This window comes from Parasteatoda tepidariorum, chromosome 4 (assembly GCF_043381705.1).
Source record: "Parasteatoda tepidariorum isolate YZ-2023 chromosome 4, CAS_Ptep_4.0, whole genome shotgun sequence".
NCBI lineage: Eukaryota > Metazoa > Arthropoda > Arachnida > Araneae > Theridiidae > Parasteatoda > Parasteatoda tepidariorum.
The window spans coordinates 79,746,507-79,770,738 of NC_092207.1; the positions used below are offsets into that span (position 1 = coordinate 79,746,507).

General features: G+C 29.8%; 1 protein-coding gene across 3 annotated transcripts in view; it reads left to right on the forward strand.

The window, feature by feature from the left end:
* Positions 1–23,794, forward strand: part of LOC107437872 (calcium-activated potassium channel slowpoke-like) — a 218,399-nt gene extending 194,605 nt beyond the window's left edge. For all 3 annotated transcript variants that reach the window (XM_071180103.1, XM_071180104.1, XM_071180105.1), the window contains 8 exons: positions 5,087–5,249; positions 6,446–6,670; positions 8,971–9,154; positions 10,518–10,619; positions 11,668–11,798; positions 13,953–14,147; positions 15,522–15,689; positions 17,882–23,794. In XM_071180103.1, the coding sequence (XP_071036204.1) occupies positions 5,087–5,249; positions 6,446–6,670; positions 8,971–9,154; positions 10,518–10,619; positions 11,668–11,798; positions 13,953–14,147; positions 15,522–15,689; positions 17,882–17,956 (1,243 nt within the window). In that variant the 3' untranslated portion in view covers positions 17,957–23,794. The remainder of the gene's footprint in view (positions 1–5,086; positions 5,250–6,445; positions 6,671–8,970; positions 9,155–10,517; positions 10,620–11,667; positions 11,799–13,952; positions 14,148–15,521; positions 15,690–17,881) is intronic.
* Positions 23,795–24,232: the final 438 nt, after the last annotated feature.

Sequence of the window (24,232 nt, forward strand, 5' to 3'; positions counted from 1 at the left end):
AAAAAATAGAATGAAATTTTGCTTAGTAAACAGCGAAAAAAACGATCCAAATATCCGTTATAGACTATTACAAACTTGAGTAACTCAATCCATTTAATGAATTAGAAAAAAACGCTCATTCTTGGACTCCTGTGCATTTTTAAAATGGTCTCGTGCACTGTTTAAAAAAATCACGAAATTAAATTTTCCTCCACTGCGAAAAATTAGAAATGTCCAAAAAATATACCATAATAACAAATAAATTCTTCTTCAGAATACTTCAAAAAAAGCACGTTCAAGTGAAATGGAGAGATTTGGATTTTCAAAAGTAACTTTTTTGTTATTCATAAGAAAAAGATTGTCCGATTTAAAAATTAGATAGTTATTTACTTATAAATTTAGCGCATGATAATCCGATTCTTAGGCTAGAAGTTAATAAGAGTAATTCAGTTCATCATTTTTCCGGCTGTACAAATACTTCAAATTTCAAATTTCTCAAATTTTGATTACTTGTGGGTTGAGTCTTTCTTCTGTAGAACGTTTCATATTGTTTCACCCTTTTCATACTCTTTCTTATTTCTCCAGCTTTGGCTGATAACTAGGCTTGAATGCTTGCTTGCACGATATTAGTTTAGATTATTATTTTAAAAATAAAATTAAATTGTTAGAGCTGCATTCACAAAATCATCTAAAATTCACAAGTTTCACCAGAAATTTTTCTTTATCTCGAATAAAATAAAAAATGAAATTATCTAAGGAAAAGAAAGAAAATAAATAAACTGTGAACATATATAATTATGAATGATCGCACAATATCACTCATTTATTATGCATTCATAATTGCAATTCATAACTTTTAAAAATAATGCTTATTGAAAGGAAACTATTCGGAGAATAATCTAAGAAATCAGCATGATTTTAAAATATCTTAATTCTCTCAGTTGGCAAAGAAATAACACCCAAGTATCGTATCTTCCTCACAATGATTTTTTTTTCTTTCTGATCTACGATATCGATACGGGGAAAAAAACTTTTCGCATATTTTAAACTGATTGATTAGGTAAGTGCCATCAAAATTTTATTAAAGAATTAAAATTTAAAAGCTAGATTCTTTTACATTTTTTGTATATTATTTTTGATTTTTAATTTACGGATGTGATATTTCGGTCTAGACAAGTGAAGTATTGTTCACTACGGAACTTTTCACGCTAAATTAAATGAGATTAATCAGAAGTCAATAGAACAAATAGATCAGAAGTTATTAAGATTTTTACGAGTATGTATAAAAATTACTATTTTTGAATTAGAATTTTTATTTAGAACCAGGCGATTTATAGCCCAGGTGAGTGAGGTATGGATTATTATCAGTTTTGCTTACGAGACCGAATTTACGAATTACGAGACGAATTGAATGAGACCAAACTCAAGTCGAATAGCTTATATATAGTAAGGATTTAATTCATAAGATATTCATATGTTGTGCAATTATAACAAGAAACAATTATTCATCTCCCATTTAAACCCGTTATGTTCGATCGTACCGTTTTTTACCGCTTACTAACAGGAAGATACTAAACTGTTTTTCTCTGGTTAGAACTGCCCCAGGTTCAAATAGATTGCTTATTTTTACAGTAATTGCTCGGTTGTATAAAACTACGTTAAACGTGTTTGCTAGTTTCAAATTTATTTGCCAAATACAAATTCACATGGGCTTCATAATCATTGCACTAATCTGACTGTGTCCCAAGTAATTTATCGCTAATTTGACAACCGAAATACATATAAATATCAACTTTTGAAACTATAAATTTCCTTAACCATATCAAAGTAAGCATTTTCAAATTTAAATTTAAATGGAGTAGTATTTATATTGTTATACTAAACATGTAAAAAATAGGATCTACATTAGAACTAAATGAAAATAGTACTTTTTCCAAAATATAAGCCATCAATAATAGAAGCAGTCTTAATTGAAGGAGTAAAAAGCGAACTAGGTAAATTCATTTTCAGCCTTTTTCATTTGATAGCAGTTGATGTGAACATATAAGGTAATTTTCTTTTTCATAATCTTCTTTCATTAAAAAGTTATTTATAATTATTCGATGTGACATTAATAAAGCATCAATGAAACATTTTACAATACCTTGAAATATAGAACATTTAAATTAGACAAAATTAAAATAAACGTTTTATTTTTCTATTTCCTCTTTTTAAAAAAATTGCAATAGTTGAGGAACTTATTAAAATAATTATTATTAGAATGTTAGAATTTTATAACCTTCATATACAGATCAATTGATACATAGCTAGGTAATAGATTCATAGATTAAATTGTTTATTTTTAGTTACTAAAATAAAAGTTACAGAAAAACTTCATTTTGTGTTTCATTCTATATTCAAATATTTTGGTAATATTCTTAATATTTTTAACTTATTAACAAGTGAATAATTTCATCTGATTATCAATTCAAAACCATGTTGGAGTTGCACACGTATAAACTTGACTTTTGCATATCCTAAATTTCAAGCTTGTCAAAATTTTTATGATTACTATTCTTCTATATTTTAATTATACTTTTTGTGAAAAAAATATATATTGTTAAGAATTTTTTTAAAATAAAAATGAAGTGCTTTTATTATTTTTTCGATATATATTTTATAAATATATTGAAATAGTACGACTCATCAAATAAGTTTTATTTTTAAAAAATGACGGGCAGTTCTATAGTAATTTTTCCATGTTAATCACGTTTCGTTTCGGATCCAATTACTAAACTCACATAGGAAATTAAATACCATTCTTTCAAAAAGACTTAAATAATCCAGTGAACAATTAGCAATGGTTATATCACTATTAACTAAATCTTTGCATCACTTTATTTTAATAAATTAATTATGCCATAGCTTAAGTCCTAGTACAAATCGAAAATGCACCGCACTTAATACTGTAATTTTAATTTGATTTGATTTTTCATGCTCATTAAGACCCTACTTATAAAGTTAAAAGTTAATTAAGAAAATCAAAGAGTAAAAAGAAACATATTATATTAACAATTTTACATATGTAAGCACAAAAACTCTTCTATTTCATGCCAACATTGTTATGAAAATTCAATTGCAGCTACGAAAACAATGCAAAAAAACGCAAATAGTGTACTTTTGAAAGAAAGGTAATCACCTCTGCACAGTGATTGAAAAACACAGAATGTATTTAAACAGTTATAAAGTGCTTCTCATAGTACCGAAACATATTCTTAGAGCTGCGTTGACGTAGCAGAAAGAGCCCTCGCCTGCCAGCGAAGTGACCCAGGTTCGAATCGCAGGCTGATTGATAATAATTCTGCACCTGACTACCACCGACTACAGTGCTGACGTAAAATATCCTCAGTGTTAGGCGGATAGCGGATTAGAATCCCCTTGGCGTCGGGCTAACCGTAGGAGATTTTCGTGGCTTTTCCTCTCAATTTAACGCAAATTCGGATTAGTTCCATTAAAAAGTACTCCACGAAGACTAATTAATCCATGAGTTCCCTTGTATTCTGGGATGGGCTTAAAATTTCTAGAATGCATAGTATATAACTATATATGAACTATTGGAATAAATAAATTTGTTTTTACTGAATTGTCTCTTTGTTTCAGAGTGATATATTAAGATTAATACTGGATTTCACACTGATATTTCCTTGTGATTCAAACTATATTAAGTCCAATAAGTTTAAATTTAACTCTACAATTATTCAATTTTCAAAAGTCTTCCACGAAAACTAATTTATCCCAATGCTTGATCGAGGAGTTCCCTTGTATTCTGGATTAGGATCAAAATTTGCTAGGATACGGATTTGAAAGTTAATAGTCGTAAACTCAAAATTGGGTCGGTTGTTCAACGTCGGTTATAAAATTTTAAAAAAACTACATCCTTTGTGTGTTTTTATGCATTGTGTTCATATTTTTTTTTAGTAATTTAATACAAATTTACCCCTTGTTCTTTATAGAACACGATATATATTCATTAGGTCGTAATTCATTGAGCTTAGTTTATTAAACTTAAGTAAAACTTAATTTTATTACAACTTGTAAGCCAAGAGCTTAAAGATTTATCTATTCCTCTTTCACGTGAATATTTCCATTAAATTCTTTTGCAATAGTTCCTCTTCACGAAATATCTCTTTGTTTAGTTTAATCTATGATTTTAACTATTTGGTTAAATAACAAGATACAAATACACTCTCAAATTATCTACAAAAGCGCATTCTTTTCTTTTCTCCTTCAGGATTAAGCAAAAGACATACATTTAAATGATTTAGTGCTCTGAAGTTTTTGAAGTTATAAGATGGATAAAAAAGTTAAATAAAGTTATCGTTGTTTATCAAATTTTTATAAGAGATTATTGAAAATATTAGGAGTTCGAGAAGATTTTAATACAAATTACAAATTACAAATTATATCTTAATTTTCGAGGGAAAAACTTCATTAGTTTCAAGAATTATGATGGCAAAAGTGGATATGTTTTGAGCGCTCCAAGTAAATTTCTCATTCACGTGTAAGTTGATCTTAATATTAGAAGCCTTATTTTGAACGTTCGATGCAGTTTTCATCTTAGTTTTTGAAGCAAATGACATTTTTTTTAATTGATAAATATGCCCCTCCTCTTTAATTTCGTGGGATTATTAATTTCATGTTATGAACGTGTTTAAGGTTAAAGTTACATTTGGTAAGAGTTTATCACATACGTAGGGAAAATAATATTATTATTCGAAATTTTATTTAAAACAATAAAATTGCTCTTTAAATGTTATCTATTAAAAACAAAAATTTGAATTGTAAGAAATTTTTCAAAAGATATGATTTTTGTCGATAAAATACATAAATATTGATCTCTGTTGATTAATTAAATTTGCAAACAGAAAAACCTTTGAACACATTTTATAATAACGAAGTAGTGATTGCATGCATTCAATCATAAAGACATAAGATTAAGAATTCGTTATTGCAATTATTGAAAGTGTTTCCGACATTATTCTCGTAGCTAGTAGTGTGCTAAGATAAAACAATTTGATTCATTTTGAAGCACAGTCTATATATTTTTTTTAATTATCATTTATTTTAGGCCGACTGGTCGCAGGACCTCAGGAAATATACAAGAGCGTCCTTTTGGAATGATGGCGGAAGATCAGGGAAAAGGTTTCGATTTTGAAAGAACTGAAATGAAATACGACTCGACGGGAATGTTTCATTGGTGTCCAGCCCGACAAATCGAAGATTGTATATTGGTAATTAAAGTAGTACACTTTAAGTTTTGTCCCTGCTTTTAGAATAATGAGTCTTCACCTTTAGCTTTTTGTTATCTTTTTCAAATTTCCATACAATTCGGAGTATTACGGGTTGTGATGCCACAATTGGCATTACATATTTATTTTCGATCCTTTTAAAATATCTTTCATTGCTTAAGCTGATTTTTATTAATAGAAATTACTTTTAAAATAAATCAAAGACTTAATCTTTTAAAATGAGAAGAAAATATTTATTCGTCTTTTGCATAGATCAATGTAACGGATACTTTTTATTTCATTACACGAGCTCTTTTCTTTGAGATAAAGGCACTATTCCCGTAATTTTGTCTTTTAATTTATACGCGGTTTTTATATGAAATTGTCTAACTCAATTTGAGGGTGAGCATCAGTCTCCGTGGTCGCTAAAGCATCAGTCTACGGACACAGGAGACCCAGATTCGAAAACAGTCGGTGCCAAGGACATTTCTCTCTCACTTCCTTTGCATTGATGACTACACAGACAACGAAAACGCAACTCTGAAATTCCTCGACAGACGACAACACTACATTACTGCTCCCCTAGGTTCGCTTTGATTCGACAAATAAATTGCTTAATCTCAAACAACGTCAAAGCCCGAACTTAGACAACTTTTACGAGAATAAAAATGATTTACGGTCGGTATTTATACATTTGACGAGAAAAAATTTACGGGTAGACCTGTATTTTTATGGTCATGATAATTATACGGACATAAAATTATTTTTACGGTCAGTGATTGAAACACTTTTTGCTAGTCCTTAATTTAGAGGTGACTTTTTTTAGACTGATCCGTTTGGTTCTATTTCATTACATGTTTTTTTACGGGATATTTTGTTTTATATATCAATTCATATATTGGCTAATATGAATGATGCACTCGATATGATAAGTGACCAATGTCCGATTGCCAGAGAAGGCCGATTAATTCGTATACTCCCCCAGAATTAATACTACCATAAATTATTTCCAATTGTTGATAAATTATGGTTTAAAGTAAGGAAAAATAATAAAGAAATTGAACAATTGTTTAAATAAAGAAAAGAAATAATAGAAACATCAGGAATATTTTATACGTCACTAAAATTTTGCCAAACCTGTTTTCGGTCAGTTCTTCTTTTGCTACATTGTTGAAATAGTTGTTTTTTCTTGTATCTAGGATCGAAATCAGGCTGCCATGACAGTGCTGAATGGTCACGTAGTCCTGTGCCTCTTTGCAGACAAAGATTCACCCTTAATTGGCCTACGAAACCTCGTGATGCCGTTGAGGGCGAGTAACTTCCATTATCACGAGCTGAAGCACGTTGTCATCGTGGGTAACGTCGATTACCTACGAAGAGAGTGGAAGATGCTTCAGAATCTACCCAAGATATCAATACTTAGTGTGAGTAATCTATCGATCCCGATAATTTATTTAACATGGATCTAAAATGACCGTAATTCTGGCTTTAAATCAAGAAGTGTCTTGTGTTACAATTATAAGCATCATGACTCATACTCTTTGGAATTTGAAACGCGTGTTGTTAGAGTTTTTTAAAGAAAAAAGACAGTCGCAAAAATTTTGTTTTCAACCCTAAATAGCTAAACTTAAATCAGTGTCATGTTGTAACTAATTATTCAACTGATTGACCACAAATGAAAAACAAGCGTATTTTTATATGCCCTTTATTTATTTCAAACAAATTAGCGTAACTTAAAAAAAAGTATTATAATGTTTCAATTAAAAAGTTGAAATAAGGAAAAAATTATCCTTTGCTCTCTTGGCATTTGTTAATATTGTGCCAATGGCCTTGTTGTGGTAGTCTATGTTGTAGCATGCGTATTTTGTCCATCAGCGTTCATAGATGGACATTAAAAAAGCATTTAGGATAGTAATGAAATATAAGAAAAAAGAAAAAATGCACACAGTGGTCGATTTGCATGATCTAACTAAACATTCGACTGTTCGACGTCTATTGCAGCAAATCCCGAAAAGTAATAAGTGTATCACATTCGGATTACTCATTTTACTAGTTATGAAGGTATTGTGAGTGAGGTAGTGTGAGCGTAACGGTAACATCTCTAATTCGCAAAACTGGCAGGGTATCATTCGGCGAATCTACTAATCATTCGACGAATGATTAGTTATCTAGGGCTGAAAAATCGTAATTGGTAGATCATAACTTATTTATCAATTACATGAACTTAAAATGCTCCTAAATCTAGCTGTTTCTCAAAAAGTATCTTGGGGTACAATTATGAATTTCTATTAAATTATTTTGCAGAAGTTCCTCGTTACTTAATATTTCCTAGTTTAGTTTAAGCGCAACGATTTTTAACTATTTAGTTAAATTAAGTAAATACAAATACATTTTGAAGTTTTTTTTTACAGAATGATCTCTTTGTTTTAAAGTGACGTATTAATATTTAGGCAAGATTTCACACAAATTATATTTCCGTGTAATGCAGACCTTATTAAATGCAATAAGTTCAAATTTAGTTGCAGACAACTCTACAGTTATTCAATTTGCAATTCACAATTAAGAGCATAATTTTCAAAAAATTGAAATACGAAATTTATTGTATTTATACTTCTTTTTTGCAATATTTAACTATCTATCAACTTATCAGCATTTCCGAAAATAACAGGTTTTTGAAAATTAAAATTTTTTAAAAAAATTGATTCAACTTAGTAACTGAATTATTATTTCTGAAATTACATGTGATATTTGGATATGAATTGGAAGAAGCTCCGTTTCATTTTTAATTGCATAAGTTATCAACCTATTTGAATTCCAAAATCCATACAAATTTGATAACTGATTCAGCTTATTACAACATCCATGCATTTTAGAAAACCCGATGTGTCTTTATTCAGTTAAAATTACGTTAAAACAATGTTGAAGAGTCGCAAATCGTAAAATCCCTTATTAAAATTTAGTGTTTCGGTGGCACATTTGAACACCTTCATCAATAAGATAAATGGCAAGGATGGAAAAAAAATTGATGATGTAATTCAAGAAAGATTACATCACCAGATAATTATACAGTAAAAAGTAACAACATTAAAATGACATTAAGTGTTAGAAAATTAAAAAAATAAATGATTTCCAAATATTTGTGAAACATGGCATAGCATCAAGATCATCAACACTAGAGTTCTACTTTGATGATATGTAAACTCTCCCAGAAGTCCAGGTCAACGCATTAAATATATTTATGAATGATATGAGGAATGAAAAACTCTAACCTATGACATTCTGTCCAGAAATGTTTTGCGATAGATGAACGGTGGAGTTACTGATTCCTGACGTAGCTTTGATGTTCATTGAGACGACGTTTGAGCATACGTTTAACTTGCCCTATGTACAAAAATTCACATTAACATGAATTTTTGTAAATTATCCAATTGTTGAAGTAATCGATAGATTATATTAAGTTTGAGACTGAATATTTTTATTTTTTAACTCCATATTTATCCTGTTGGTGTGGCACAACCTCTGTCGAATCACATCATCTCTGTTTTACCATTCCTTTCTTTTATCCTACTGATGAAGGTGTACTAATGTGACAACGAAACGCGTATAGGCTTTAATAAAAGATTTTGCTATTTGTGATATTTAAACGCTGTTTTCAATGAAATTTCATTTTATTCACAAAATATTACTCTTGCAATCATTAGTACAACTGCTGATATTTCCATAGGGATCTCCCCTTAGCCGAGCTGATTTACGTGCTGTAAATATCAATCTGTGTGATATGTGCGTTATCCTCTCTGCCAAAATTCCTAGCTCAGAAGATCCTACCTTAGCTGATAAAGAAGCGATTCTAGCATCTCTCAATATTAAAGCGATGACATTCGATGATACTATAGGAGTTTTAACAGCACGTAAGTATCAAAAAATATATTAAGTCAATTTACACTGTCAGAAATTTTAGAGCACATTAAACTACAAACTACAATCTTCAGGAACCATAGTAAGATGTTAAATCGAATCCTAGTATCATGCAAATTAAATCATCTTAAACTTTTCTTTATTTCTAATGGCAGATTATTGACAGTAACAACATACATAAACATCTAATAAAAATAAGAACAGAAACAAAGTCTATTAATCACAACATGTCTCTAGCTTCCCAATAGCGTTCAGTGATAGAATTCTTGCAAAGTGCAGAGCAGCGGAGAAGGTGTGTGGAGTTCATGTCCTTACCAGAACTACAAAGAGTACATACCGGGGAAGGAACGATAACAAATCAAGACAGATGTTTCCGCAGACAGTCATGACCGGTGGCCGAATCAGAATTCAGTCACCGCTCTTCGTCTTAGGCCATTTGCCAATTGGGCCAATCTTAAACTTGATTGCACGATATTATGATTCGACTTGAACGTAAACAGGAACATCATTCGAACAATTTTTTAAGGTTGCCGGTAGCAGATATTGAATTCATTCTTTTTTTAAATCAAAATGACGCTGAACTTTAATAAAGTACCAAGTTGAATAGTATTATCAAACAAATTTATACACTTAAAGTTGATTACGCAACAGTGTGATTCAACTTGAATGGAAACATGGTTCAATTGGAAGCATGCAAGTGACATCGATGTGGAAAAATTGCGTCATTTGTTTATACCACGAGTCTGCAACCCATCAGGTTTGTCAGACATGCGTTACGTCACTTGCAGATATCCTATTGAATCTGTTCCAAGAATTGATTTTAAACCAAACCTAATAGCTGTAACGTTAACACGCACTGCACAACTACGCGATTTGGTTCAACATGAGTGGAAACATGAATCAATTCAATACTTTTTAAGGTTCCAGGAAATTTGAAAACTATTATGGCTTAAAGTACCGGTATTAAGGTTCAACATTGAACCGATATTTTTAAAGGCAATGAAATATGATAAGGCTTCATCAGTTGTTTAGATTCTTATTAACAAAAAATCTCAACATTCAAGATTGAATACCATCTAATTTTGTAACCACGCTTGTTGAACCATACAAAAGAAATTCTGAAACTTGCATTATAATGGTAGCATGTTTCGTAAATAATATAAATTTACAAAAGACAGGTGAAGCATAATTTTTCTTTTTCATAAAAAAATATGTAAAATTTAATGCAATGGCTCATTAAACAGACTTTTTTTTCTCTTTTGAAATTTCTGACAATAAAAAAAAACAAGTTTGACTTAGGGAAAAAAAATAAATATTTTGCCCATTTTAAAGCATTACTGAATCCTTTTCTTTCAGATGAATCGGGGCGAGATGGAATGTCTCCTTTGGGTAGCCCCATTGTCCTTCAGAGAAGAGGATCCGTTTACGGAACTAATGTCCCCCTTATTACAGAGCTCGGTAAGTTCCCTCCAATCAATATATGTAAATCTCATCTGTTTTTGTTTTTTTACGGATAGTATACCAATTAATAAACTAGTTAGTATCGAAACACTAAACTAGTTGTTGGGGAGAGTTGTTATCGGTAATGTCAACTTTCATCTATGAAAAGGTACCCCAACATAGAATCGAGTTAGCATGCCTTATATACTAGTGAATTGGATTTGTATAATCGTAGTGGTTGACACACTACAGTACTCCCCCACCAGAATTATAGCTGTGATAGAATTCAATGAACGGATACCACTAGTTGATTCATTGCTGTTTTGTGAGAGGCCGGGAGAGCTGTATTAAGATCACCGTACTTTTTGCTGATCGTGAGAGCTGTATTAAGTTAAGGTCGCTCCTGTGTTGCCATTAGCAGTCGAGTGTATGCAGGCCGACGATGAGTTTGATCGAGACTAAGTAGCAACATAGCGAGGAGGTGGATAATGTCACAGTCACAAGTAGCAAGTCAACTGTTCAGTGTGGATCATTAATCGAAGTAGGCGTGTTCAGATCGAAGTGGGCGTTACTGTCAAGATAGGTGTGTTCATTTCGGAATGGGAATTTCTGCCACGTCAGGCATGTTCACATCACGTCAGAAGGTCACCAAATGTGAGGAAAGACCATTAAACAATGTAAACCTTCTTCTATGAAAAGGTAGCCCACCATAGAATCGAATTAACATGCCTTATATACTAGTGAATTGGATTTATATAATTGTAGTGGTAGACGCACTACATAGTTAATAATAAAGCAAGTTTTAACAGAAATACTTTTAAGTTTATTTAAAAACGAAACTGTTTTAAACAATGAAAACTGTCTTTGAAACATTTCCCAAAAACTTTTTCTATTTTTCTTCAGTAAAATATCTGATGTTAGCGATGGTTGTTAAGTCACACAATTTGTAATTGATATAGTATCTAATTAGCTCACGTATTTTGTTTAACACAGAAAAATATATGATCTCGTGCGTAATACTACTTATAAGTAGAATAATAATAAATTATTTTTCGTTACAATCTAGTAAATGATACCAATGTGCAATTTCTGGATCAAGATGACGATGATGATCCTGATACTGAACTCTATCTGACTCAACCTTTTGCTTGTGGAACGGCATTCGCAGTTTCAGTGCTTGATTCTTTGATGAGCACGGTAAGATAAATCATTTTTGAAGACATCAGCTCTTTTCAATATAATTATTTAGTTCATTTCAATCTATTTATTGTCCAAATGAACAAGGATGATAGATTTTGATGCACATTATTAAATTTAATACTACGTGAAAATGCATAAATACATTTTGTCATCTTAATCCCTTCTTTATCGGATAAACCCCAAACACCTTCAGCTAAAGAAGGCAAAATGTATTTGTAAATTCCCCCCCCCCCTGTTCTTAACTTTACCTATTTGCTCTTTAAAAAAATATTTGATTTTTTTCGAGTTCTTAAGCATTCTGGCAGAAAAAGGGATTTTGCTTCCACAATGTTAATCCAGGGAAAATTATAAGTTCAAAATTTCCATATTTATTCAGTAACTAGTAAATATTTTTGAATAGTTTTTAATTCATTTTATTCATTGAAATGTGTTCTATTGGACTTAGTTACCGAATTTTAAATTTCAAAGACGTAAATAAATTTTAAGACTTTCTCAAAAATATAAGTTTTTTAAAATTTAAGTTTTTAAAAAAGCTTATCACGTTACATTTTTTCGAAGATTGAGGTCATGAAAAAGGGCAAGCACCTTCTTATAAAAAAATCTCTACTTTTCAAATTTTGCATCGTAAATGAAGGCATTCTCTGGTTGGAAAATTCGACTTGGATCAACAATTCTGGCTTCAAATGTCAGCAAATGATCTTCAGTATTTTTTTATACTCGGTAATATTCCTGCTGCCTTGTTACGTTCATCATCATACCCGGAGTCTGCCCACAGCATTTATTTGCCTCCACATTGCTGCCCATCTGGAGTAGGTTTTTTTTTTTTTTGTATTTTCTCATCGACTGTTTCGTTTTATATATCCTACAAAACTCCGGCTATATTTTAAAAAAATTAGCAGTAACCCATATTGAAAGCAATCCATAAGCAAAGTAGAAAAAATTGAAGAAAAGATGACCCAGGCAGTTTTGTGTGCTATTACAATAGCATGAGAGAAAATGATATTTTTTTTCTCCATTATATTGTAAGGTGGAGACTTAAGAATTGTCTGAGAAACCTTCTGTTATGGTAGAAAACGTAATCTTAACACTCTCTCAGGCAGTTTAAAAGCTGCCTATAATCAGAAAATTCTAGACATGCATTAATTATCATTTCCAAAAACAGCTGGTGGCCCAAATCTAACTTTCCAGCAGGACAAAGCCTGCACTTAAGTTCCAAATCTTCACAGTGTTGGTTTTCGGATAAGAGGATGCATGCCATACCTTACCCTTTTATCTGAACTATATCTCTAAGAAAACGTGAGTACTATCCTCAGGAAGACATATACCAAAAAGTAGCAGTTTCAGTTTGTGGCAGAATTAAAAACTACCAACATTGACACCTGGGAAAATATTGGTGCTAATGTCCTCCTGGATTTAGTAAATAATATGCAACATGTTTAGAAAACAGCATACAATATCGTATATTTCAAGTCTTATATAAACATGTCAGATAATCAATTATTATCAGAAATGCCTTAATTTCTATGGGACAGTTTTTCTCGTCTTTTTAGATATTTGGTATTTTTTTCTATCTCCAGCTTCTATCTGCATATATATATATATATATANGCACTCTGCATGTGTTGTGCGAATGCTTTGTCCTAGAAGGTTTTAATTTTTGTAATAGTCTTTTAATCTTAAATGTGATATATATATATATATATATATATAAGTAAATACTGTCGGCAAGAATATGTTACAACGTGTTAGTTTAAAACGATCGATTTATTTTAAAAACTTATTTAAAAAAAGTATCTTATGCACATCGATTACGATTACCTTTTTAATACACTTTTTCTCTCCTTTGTGCCGTTTTTTTCGTAGCATTCGACGACTTCTGGCCGATTTTTGTTCAAAGTTTAATGGGTGCTTAACCACTATTTTACTGTATCTCTGATTGAATTATAACGCGCCCGGCCGGGCATGTAAATATATATATACATACCCGATCAAAATTTTTACATGTCCCGGGCATGGCGAGCAATGCAATTTTCATGTCTTGGTAAGTTTATTAACCATAGAGTTAAAATGGTGACCCAAATTAATTCAAAAACAAATTGTTCTATTGCTGGAATATTATAGGCATGTACTAAATGAAATTGTGTATTTTAGACCTATTTCAACGCCAATGCTTTGACACTAATTCGATCCCTGATAACTGGAGGGGCAACTCCCGAGTTAGAGTTAATTCTAGCTGAAGGTGCTGGACTTCGAGGAGGTTACAGTACACCAGAATCTCTCAACAATAGAGATCGCTGCAGAGTGGGTCAAATATCGTTATCGGATGGTCCTCTTGCCTGCCATGGTGTAAGCGTTTCTATCTCATAATTTTTATGTGAGCAAATAAAAACAGTTACCATATGTTTCTTGTAAATTGGTGCTCAATCATAATATTAGACGAAAATTAAATTATGATTTTTTTTTACATTTCTCTCTCATAATGGTGAAATATAAATAACAAATACTACTCTTAAATGACTAAGTTTTATTTCAAATTGATGGAAGCATTTAGAGATAAAAATACGAGCCTACTTCTATTCTGTGCAATCCGAAAAGTAATTCATTTTAAGGCAGTAAGTTATTTTTCTAGAAAACTAATGAAAAAAGTTAGCATATGTTTCTTATAAATTGGTACTCAATCATAATATTGCACGAAACATAAATTATGAAATTGTAATTACGTCTGTTTTTTGTTACAGTTATCCAGGTTAAATTCGTTATTAATTGTCATATTCAAATTTCATTAATCACAAATGTGTGTAAATGGCTTTTAATAATTAAAAAAAAACTTAACATTTCCTGAATTAAAAAAACATAACATTTTACGCATAATCTGTAAGATAAAATAATAGAAATGTTTGGTCTGCTACCCAATAAAATATATTTTTACAATAAAATACATTTTTGAAATTTTCGTGATTTAACCACCGTTGAACTGGAAAACCAGAGGCAATCTTTTTTTTAAGCCTACTAGTGTATTTATACCAACAAAATGTAAAAAAAAAAATATTCCAAGTACGATCTTTCCCTAAAACTTCCTATCTTACTACAAATCAAATAAATAATACATGGCTTATTGTTGCTATTACATTACTTGACTAGTTAAAATTTATGTTAACCACAATCCTTAGAGATAGACTGATCATATATTAGAGACTGTCGGGCTAGCATTGGGATGTTCCGGTAGTTCTTTTCCTTATAAAACAAATGCCGATTATTTCATCTCATGAAGTCTTGTATGAAAGCATTCTTGTATCAATGTTTAAAACAGAAATTCTCCTCTTGTCTTCTAAATTGAATTTAAAATAACAAGACAACACTTAAGTCCAATTTGAACCAGCTGTTCAACGCTGGAAAAAGAGAGATTTTGCAACGTTTTCCCATAAGTCTAATATTATTCGAATTTAACTGCGCATGCGCGACACTTTCCCAACAATGCAGTATATTTGAGGGGTAGAAAATAAGGCTTGTGTTACGATTAACGTAAGGGAAACGCTAGGCAAAATCTCTCTAATAAAGTAATAAAGCAACCTTACGTTTAGTTTCAAATTAGAAAATTATACAATAACGGATTTGCTTTAAAAATTTCATTTAAAGAGCCAATTTTCATGATTATTTATTAGTTGGAATGTTCATTTCTTTAAAGTTTCAGAGGATTATAGCAAACAATTGTAATTTTAGGAAGGAGGCAAGTATGGTGAAGTGTTTGTGGCAGCTTTAAAAAATTATGGAATGTTGTGCATTGGTCTCTATCGATACAGAGATACCAGCTCCTCATTTGAAGCTTCAACAAAGCGTTACGTCATAACTAATCCACCAATAGACTTTCCTCTAATTCCTTCAGATAAGGTACAATCTTTACGAACTATAATTATGTTTTATTTTGCCATTTGAATTCAATATTATTTTGCGTTTCAAATTGCTTGATGCTATACTTCATACTCATATGTTTAATCATATAATCACGCAGAAATGACACAAACAGTTCGTATCGGAGGAACCTTGCACTCACAGAAAAATCGGTTCAACGTTGAACCATAATATCGGTATCTTGAACCATAATATTGTACAAGTTTCATGTACTTGTAAAAAAGGTGTTAAATTAAACCATGTTGCTGTTAAAGTTGAACCACAGAATTGGACAATCAAGTTATTGTTATTTTAATTTGCTTCGTAATATGTTTAATATTGTACTAAATGTACAACTTCCACCATGCACAACACTTTAGCGGATAAAGAAATAAATCTATTAGAGCAATTGTTTTTCTGATTAAAGAAAAATAAATTTAGGGAGCTCTAAAATTATAAAATGATTAAACTGAAGGTAATATGCAATTTAAATCTCTGAAATGAATGTGAAAAAAAGTGTGAAAATTATAATTTGAAATTTCATGCGTCACACATTTTTCCTGAATTCTTTTTGTGAATTGATTTTCTTACCCGTTATTCGCACATTCAAATTTAAACCTCTATGCAACCCAAAATATACCTATTTAAGAGTATTTTATGCATTGATAAGAAAATAGCTTACAAGCCAGGAAAATAGCCAAGGGAAAAAGAAAGAAGTCCCTGTAGCTTACACGCTCCGAGACTATACGTCGGCATGAGAAAGGGTGATTTTCTCCTTTCTAAGATTAATTTCATCTAAAAATTTATATAAAATCATTACTGCAATTAAATACGCTGAATTATGCAGTTTTTTCTTTTTCCTTTTTTCATTGTACTATTATAAAATATTCGTGATAATTAAAAAAATGAAAAACTTACTAAAAATATGCAAAATACTATCTAGCGAAATACAACCTGCAAACAAGAAATCTACACCAATAAGCATTCCAACTTTTTCCATGCCATCAAAGTATAAATATTAACCAAGAGAGCAGTAATTCACGTGCCCAAAACCCTCCCGAAAGAACCAAGCACGAGCAGATGTTTACATTTTAAAATCAACGAAAAAAATAGAAACCGAAAATGTATATATAGAAGGTCAACGCCTGGAGACATAATATTCGAAATTATAACGGACTTCAACTACCATTTTGTGTAGTTTAAAAATTGAAATAAAACCAATAAAATTGAAATCACGTCCGTGTGATCATGACGTGAAGGTATCGGAAAGGTTCATCTCATACGTGATACCGTGGGCCGCCAAAAGGAAAATCACCTCATCAAGTAAATGTGATTACGATCTTGAATAGGTTAATGTAACAAATATAACTTATTTAATAGTTAAACTCATTGACAGAAGTTTTCTAATATAAGTTTAAAAGTTTTCCGTGAGAAATTTGAGGTATAATATGCATTAAAATTTCACATTATCCTAATTATTAGACATAGTCCTCATTATTTTCTATGTAGGACCCTTATAGACTTAAAATGTTGGGTTAGCATTGGGAATGTTTAGATTTTTCAATATTGGAACTCGAATGACTTTCAATAGTGTACCAATATCATTTTCTATGTAGGTCCTATATAGATTTATAATGTTGGGTAAACATTGGGATGTCTAAATTTTTCTATATTGGTTCTAAATAGAAATGAATCTTGTTCCAATATCGAAAGACATTCTAGGACCAATATTGAAAAATCTAGACATCCCGATATAGGTCCCTCAGTGTATGTTCTTATGGGATCCATATTAGCCAATTTTGAGCCCAACTGGGGCAAATGTAAAATTGTGACTAGGGGTATTATCCATTATTATTCATACTTAAAGAATATTATCCACTGTAAAAGCCAGACATTATATCTCTTACAAGAAAACACTTTTCGACATAGATTTTTCAAAGAAATTTTTTTCTAACACTTTTCATTGCTTGGCAACTAAGATAAGAGTGATTTACCTCATTTAAACCAGACATTTCCCCCATGGTTGTTAAGTAACGAAATTCTTTGAGTTAAAATTTCCTCTCAACACCTTAATGGTCACTTTTAGGCCTAATATGCTAAGTTGGTGTAAATCATCTATTATTCTTTTGATAAAAAATATTGTTTTCAAAATGTTCTTTCTCATTAAAAAAGAATCTTTACACTTTTTTTAGGTGTTTGTATTGATGCAATTTGACCCTGGTCTTGAATACCAACCCAACCGAGGAGATAGAGACGATAATTCCTGACTCTTGTATTGCAGCGCCTTGACAGATGGGCCTTACTCTTTCCTCTGAACACTCGTCTACAACAGTAGAACACGTGTTCCTCAAAAGACAAACTAAGCCAATTAAAAGCTAGCTTTTGACGCCGCTTCTTCTTACACAAAAACCACAAACAAATCGGTATTCATTTGTCGCCTTAATTTTCCCAAATCAGCATATCACTTCAGCGCATCCATGGTGATGGTGATAATAAAATAGTGATGGTGATGGTAAAATATGACCCGTTAGGAAGTGATTATATTGAACTCTTCGAGAAAAATGGAAGAATCCGTTTGGAAGAAACTTCATTAAAGTTCTTCAGGTGGTGCTTGAAGACACCGCAATGATCATACATCGAAGCACTTACATATCTTAAAACAATTAAGTTTAAATATGAAATATTTTTCTTGTCTGTTTTCTGGAGAAATATCATTCGTTGTTTAAACAGACCGTAAGCGCTAACTTCAAAAGTGGTGACGGAGTAGCGTTACTGTCCATGGTGTCTTAACTTCAACTGCTATTAGTCTCCGAGACATGTATTTATATCTGTCACGGAGTACCAGAAAGATTTCTTTTACTAATGGTAATACTTATTTTTGTGCATTATCTTCAACAACAAAAATATAATTTTTGAGGTAAATGACCTCACAATACCACAATGAGTGGTTTGTTATTGAATGAAAATTGTTAAATAGCTTATGTATGCTGTTCGTTATACAGTAAAAATTTATATGTTGCGTACTTAGACAACTTAGGGTCGTTAGTAAACAAAAAAAAATACCCTGAAAACTATATTTTATTTCTACCTCTTACGACCTTGTGATATTTAGAAAGGAAGTATGACACAAAATAATTTTTTCCTACATTCCAAATATGTGTAAATTTGCAATAATGTGAAAAGATATTGTTAAATTTGCACCATTATTTGCAAGCATAAACTCAAATAAACAATTGCTATATTTTTTTTCTTCAATTTACTACCACATCTACAATTTGATTTCAAATGAAATTGTTTATTTCATAAAACATAATGGAAAATGTCAAGATATTGCAAATAACTCTTATATCTAAAAATACAGTTTTAAATCAATTACAACAAAATTTAAAATACATTGATTTGATTTCTCATTTCATTTCTCTTTTTGACACTAACTTTTGAAAAACAAATTCTGAGAACAAAGATGAGAATTAAAATATGTCTTTAAGCTAAGAAATGATAATAAAATAACATACACTAACATATACTTAGTTGTTTGTTTTTGTTTGGTTAGACTAAAAAGATAAAAAGGAAACAAACTTTTCATGCAAAATTCAAAAGTTATTTCTTAAAAAAGTTTCTATCATAATTGCTATGACAACAATAATCATTTTTAGTCAACATATGTGTCCCTTTTATCAATGATAAACAAAAACAAAAAATTATGTTTTGTGGTGTATTTTAATGTAATCGAATCCAAAGTTTAAAACTTTGTGCAAACAGATTATCATAAGCTTTTTATTATCATTATTGTTCATTAAATTACTGTCGGGTTACCACGAGAACTGCTCTAGACATCAGATTCTCGTGCAGGCGGTTACTGTGGTTGCAAAGATAATAGTAGAGTTCAAATGGTGGTGTGGGTTTATCTTTCGCATTGGTTTAGTTTTTCTCTCATTAAAAAGGGTTTTATTCTTGTTTCCACAGCAGCAGACAATCTCTGACTTTTAGTCGGGATAGTTCTCCTGAAGAGCTGAACAGTACATACAAATTTTCTTTCATAGAGTAGAAAAATCAACATATATCCAAATAAGCAGAATTAAAGAACTCCAATCGGTTATTCAAGATTGAATGTTCCCTTTTTTGCTAACATTTCTTATTTAAAAATGTATTTACTTTACTAAATTAATTTAATAGTATAATACTCCTATTAACTGTATTCTAGTGTGTTCTGTTTAATCAAATGTAAGAGATTTGTTGCCTTTAATAATAATAATTACTTTAATTATCGTAGTTAATATTAGTTTTAATTTAGTTAAGTAAATATACTCCATTTGACTAAATAGCTTACATTAAGAGGTATTTTGAATGATTTATGAGATAGATTATATGATATGATTATATGATATTTTATAGAGCTATATGGGAATACAGAATTAAATGTAACAATTGCATTATAGTAACGGAGAGTTTGAGAATGATAGAAGATAACATTGTAATGTGAAACATGATTTTTCAAACATGACATGGAAATACTTTCCAAGTTTTTAATTGGGTAAATGTTAGTAAAACGTTAAAGTTTAAATTTGATACATTTACATATTATTAGATATTATGTTAGGTCAGATCATGATAAATGTTTAGGAAAATAACGACATGGGATCAGTTCGAACACAACACACTCAAGTGATTTTTACGTATTGCTGGCTTTTTTGATATAATGTACTCTGACTTTTTTTGTAACAAAATGTGTATATTTTAAATAATAGATTTACTTTCCAGCAAATTTGAGAATTCCAGATTACATTTTCAGTGACTTCAAAATTCCCACTCAATTTCGAAAAAAATCCCCAAATATTTTCAGAAAATTATCAATAAAATTTCAGAAACATTTTAGCTATATACAAGACTTTTTCATCAGAAAAATATTTTTTACCAAATAAGCAATAAAACTTGCTTTTTGATCCAAAATATATAAATAATTGCATTTTTTAAGAAACAAAATTTAACTAAGCGAAAGTTTAACAAGTTAATTTCTATAATACACAAATAAATAAATCACATGTAGGCGTAATATTTCGTCCGAGAACTCAAGAAATAAATACAATTATGGAAAATTTAATGCATTGATAAATTGCTTGGAAAATGCTATTTTAACTTATGTAATAAAGATGTCTGAATATTAATAGAATTTCTAACGTGACACTTTTAATGTAACCAAAATAATTAGTTACTTTTGAAGAAACGTAATTTGGAGTTTTGTTGTTAAACATGGACGAGGATTTTAGTTCAAAATTAAATGCTATTAGTTTTATTCCTGATCTTCCCTACTTAACTGACTAGCATACGCCATTATTTTGATCAATTATACTGGCTATACTGTAAGTTATTACTTAGATGAATTATATTATACTGTCTGGCTATCACGAGACGACCCTTCTATATAACTGAAAGCAAACTTTCTGAAAGCCCATCTCATAATTGCCAAAACATATTTGCTTTATTATATTATTATTTTTATCAGTATATATATATATATATATATATATATATATATNAGAATATATATATATATATATATAAAAAAAATATATATATAAACTTTGCATTACATTAGTTATAGATATTTTGTAAGTTATTGTTTTGTTTCAATATAGCTCCCACAAAGTTTTACCAAAGACCACATGAGGCCGATAACGGGCTGTTTTTCTGGGAGTGGTTTACTTCAGTTGTGTACCCAAATGATGCAAAGGGACATATGCACCCCCTTAAGATTTTTTTAAAATTCAAATGTTCTTTTATTATATTATTATTGATATCCTGAAGCTAAAGTTTAAAAAGAATGTGAATTATTTTTTTCCTTTCTCCTACTCAAATATTTTCACCCCGTAGAAAAAAAAATAGTTCCATATGAAGTAATTCCTGAAAAAAAGAATTTAAAAAAATATATTGTGTCTAAAAAAAAGTGCCTTAGAATAATTACTAGCAAAACAGACTAGACTAACTGCTAAAGAAGCGTTTCAAGAGTTTAACGTAAATTATTTTTCCCGCATATCTATAAACTTTTAAAAATTATAGTCACCTTGCCTATAACAACCTATACTGCTGACGGGTCATATTCAACTTTGAAACATTTAAAAAACTTATAGAGAAGGTCAACCTGAAATGCATTTATAAGGAAATTTAAGCCCCTTTATATCTTTTTTTTTTAAATCATTAAAAGTGTTTTTTTTAATGATGCAGGATTTCACTGATTCTGGAAATCAAAACTTTTAGCTATCATGATATTTTTTTTAAATGATCTTTATTTGTGCAATATTTTTAGAAATAATATTTATTCTTCTTGTGCTGTTTTAAACAAAGGAAATAAGATCGATATAGTGTATTCTCTTTAGTTTTTACCATCAAATGATGCTTTCAATGACAATATGCACTCCTTCCCTTAAAAAATTAATTTCTGACTGCGCGACTGCTTTACAATCATTATATAGGACAGTTCAAAACAGTCTGATAATTAAACTTACAGTTTCCCAAGACAGGCCAATCCAATGTTGTTGCTAAATGAGGCTAAAACAGAGATCGTATTATTGTTTATTTTTTACAATACTTTCTTTAATCTAACTTCTTTGCCATACATAGCCCATTAAAGCTGTAGCTGACAAGGAAAGTTTATGAGAATGCAAAAAATAAAGGAGTTTGAATTTTTATCAATTATTTTCTATTTCTAAATGGTAATAAAATTATGAACTATATTTTATATTTTAAAAGTGAGAAAAAATAAAACTAAAAACAGATATTGTAAATAGATTCATACTTTATGTTAATATTGTTAACTATTTGTAAATATCATGAACTATACACAAGAAATAGATCTTAAGTTCTTGTAAATAATTATTTAGAATTTTACAGATTAGTTTTCCTTATAGCCAGGATTTTCATTATAACCAAGCAAGTACAAAGATTCAATATTAGTTCACGTTCCGTACTTCTTAAGTCAGTTATTTGAGTAATATTTTTATTTTAAGCTTTTATAAATAAGAAATGTTAGCAAATCCATTCGTTTTCTGAGCCTATGACATGGATAAATAAATTTAAAACTTAACAACTTTAATCACTCATTTCAATTTTCTTTAAAAATTAAAAATGAAGGCAGCGTACACAGTTCTCACATTTGAATAAACAGACCACACTAGAATATGGTTAATACGAGTATTATAGGTTAATGGAAGAAAATTTTTTAAAAAAAACACACACACATAAGGGAAAACTAAAAAATGAGCTTTTTTTTAATTCCCCGTTGAAATTATGAAAAAAATTATAAATTATTTACGTGTGGTAAAAATAATAAATTAACGAAGAAAATATCTTTATTTATATATTTGCTTTAGAGATTTACAAAATCTTTAAGACATCTCCCAATTTTTATCTTTTAATATTAAGAATGCAAACAAACGAATAATTTAATAAGAATGCAATAACTAAATTTGTTCCTATTGTATTCACCAAAAAAAAATTTTTTTTAAATAACACAATAGTCATTGCAAAGTAACTTTTCTAAAAGCTACAATTTAATAATTTTAGGTGTATACCCAACAGTATTATAACTTATGAAATGCTTCTAATTTAAATCGCAGAATTTCTATTTAATTATTAATCTTGCTTACAAATACACTTTGACGCCCTTTTATAAATTTTTAGTATAAACATAACTAATTTATGATCTTATTTGCCACAAAACACAGTAAAATAACATACACTTATAAATTAAAACAATTCAATTTTATCTCAATTTCCTCACCAATTACTGGTTTTTCCTTGGAAATCTTATTTTTGAATTTGGTGCACCAATTTACATACTTTTAAGAAGCACATTGTTACTTTATAGACGATTTTTATAAAATAAGAACTGATTTTTGAATTAATAACAGAATTATAAATACATTTCAATCTCATATTTGATTTTTTTTTTAAATTAAGATTTCTAAATATGTTAATTTGGACCTACTTTATTCTATGAATAATGTATTCCAAATTTGTGAAAACTGCAAATGTATAAAAAAAAAGGCAACAAGAGCTATGTACATATAGAAAAGAACTAATAAATGATAAAATTTTGCTTGTTACAATTCTTGAGTTGATCTTTTTAAATGTGATTCAAAATAAAAATTTGTATACTGTAAAAAAAAAAATGCATTATTACTATGCTGAATGACTGCCCACTTATTTTTTAGAAATAAAATTCTCTTTTGGCTAATTTTTTTTAAAACTATTTTCACATAATTTTTTACTATATCGTTCTGAAACAAGCTTTTTTTTTTTTTTACAATATTTACAGTGCGCCAAAAATCAACTATATTCCAAATATTTTGCTGTTTTCATGACTGTTGTGAATTTGTAACAGTTACTGACATGACTGTTAAATCAAGTTTAGCCTAACTTTAGTCAGAGGCACAATGCCAATTTTGAAAATGGTGCAAAACATCAATACAAAGAAAAGATACAGTTAGTTATGCGAAGATGAAATAGGAAAAATGTATTTGATTTTAATAATTTTCTTCTTGGTG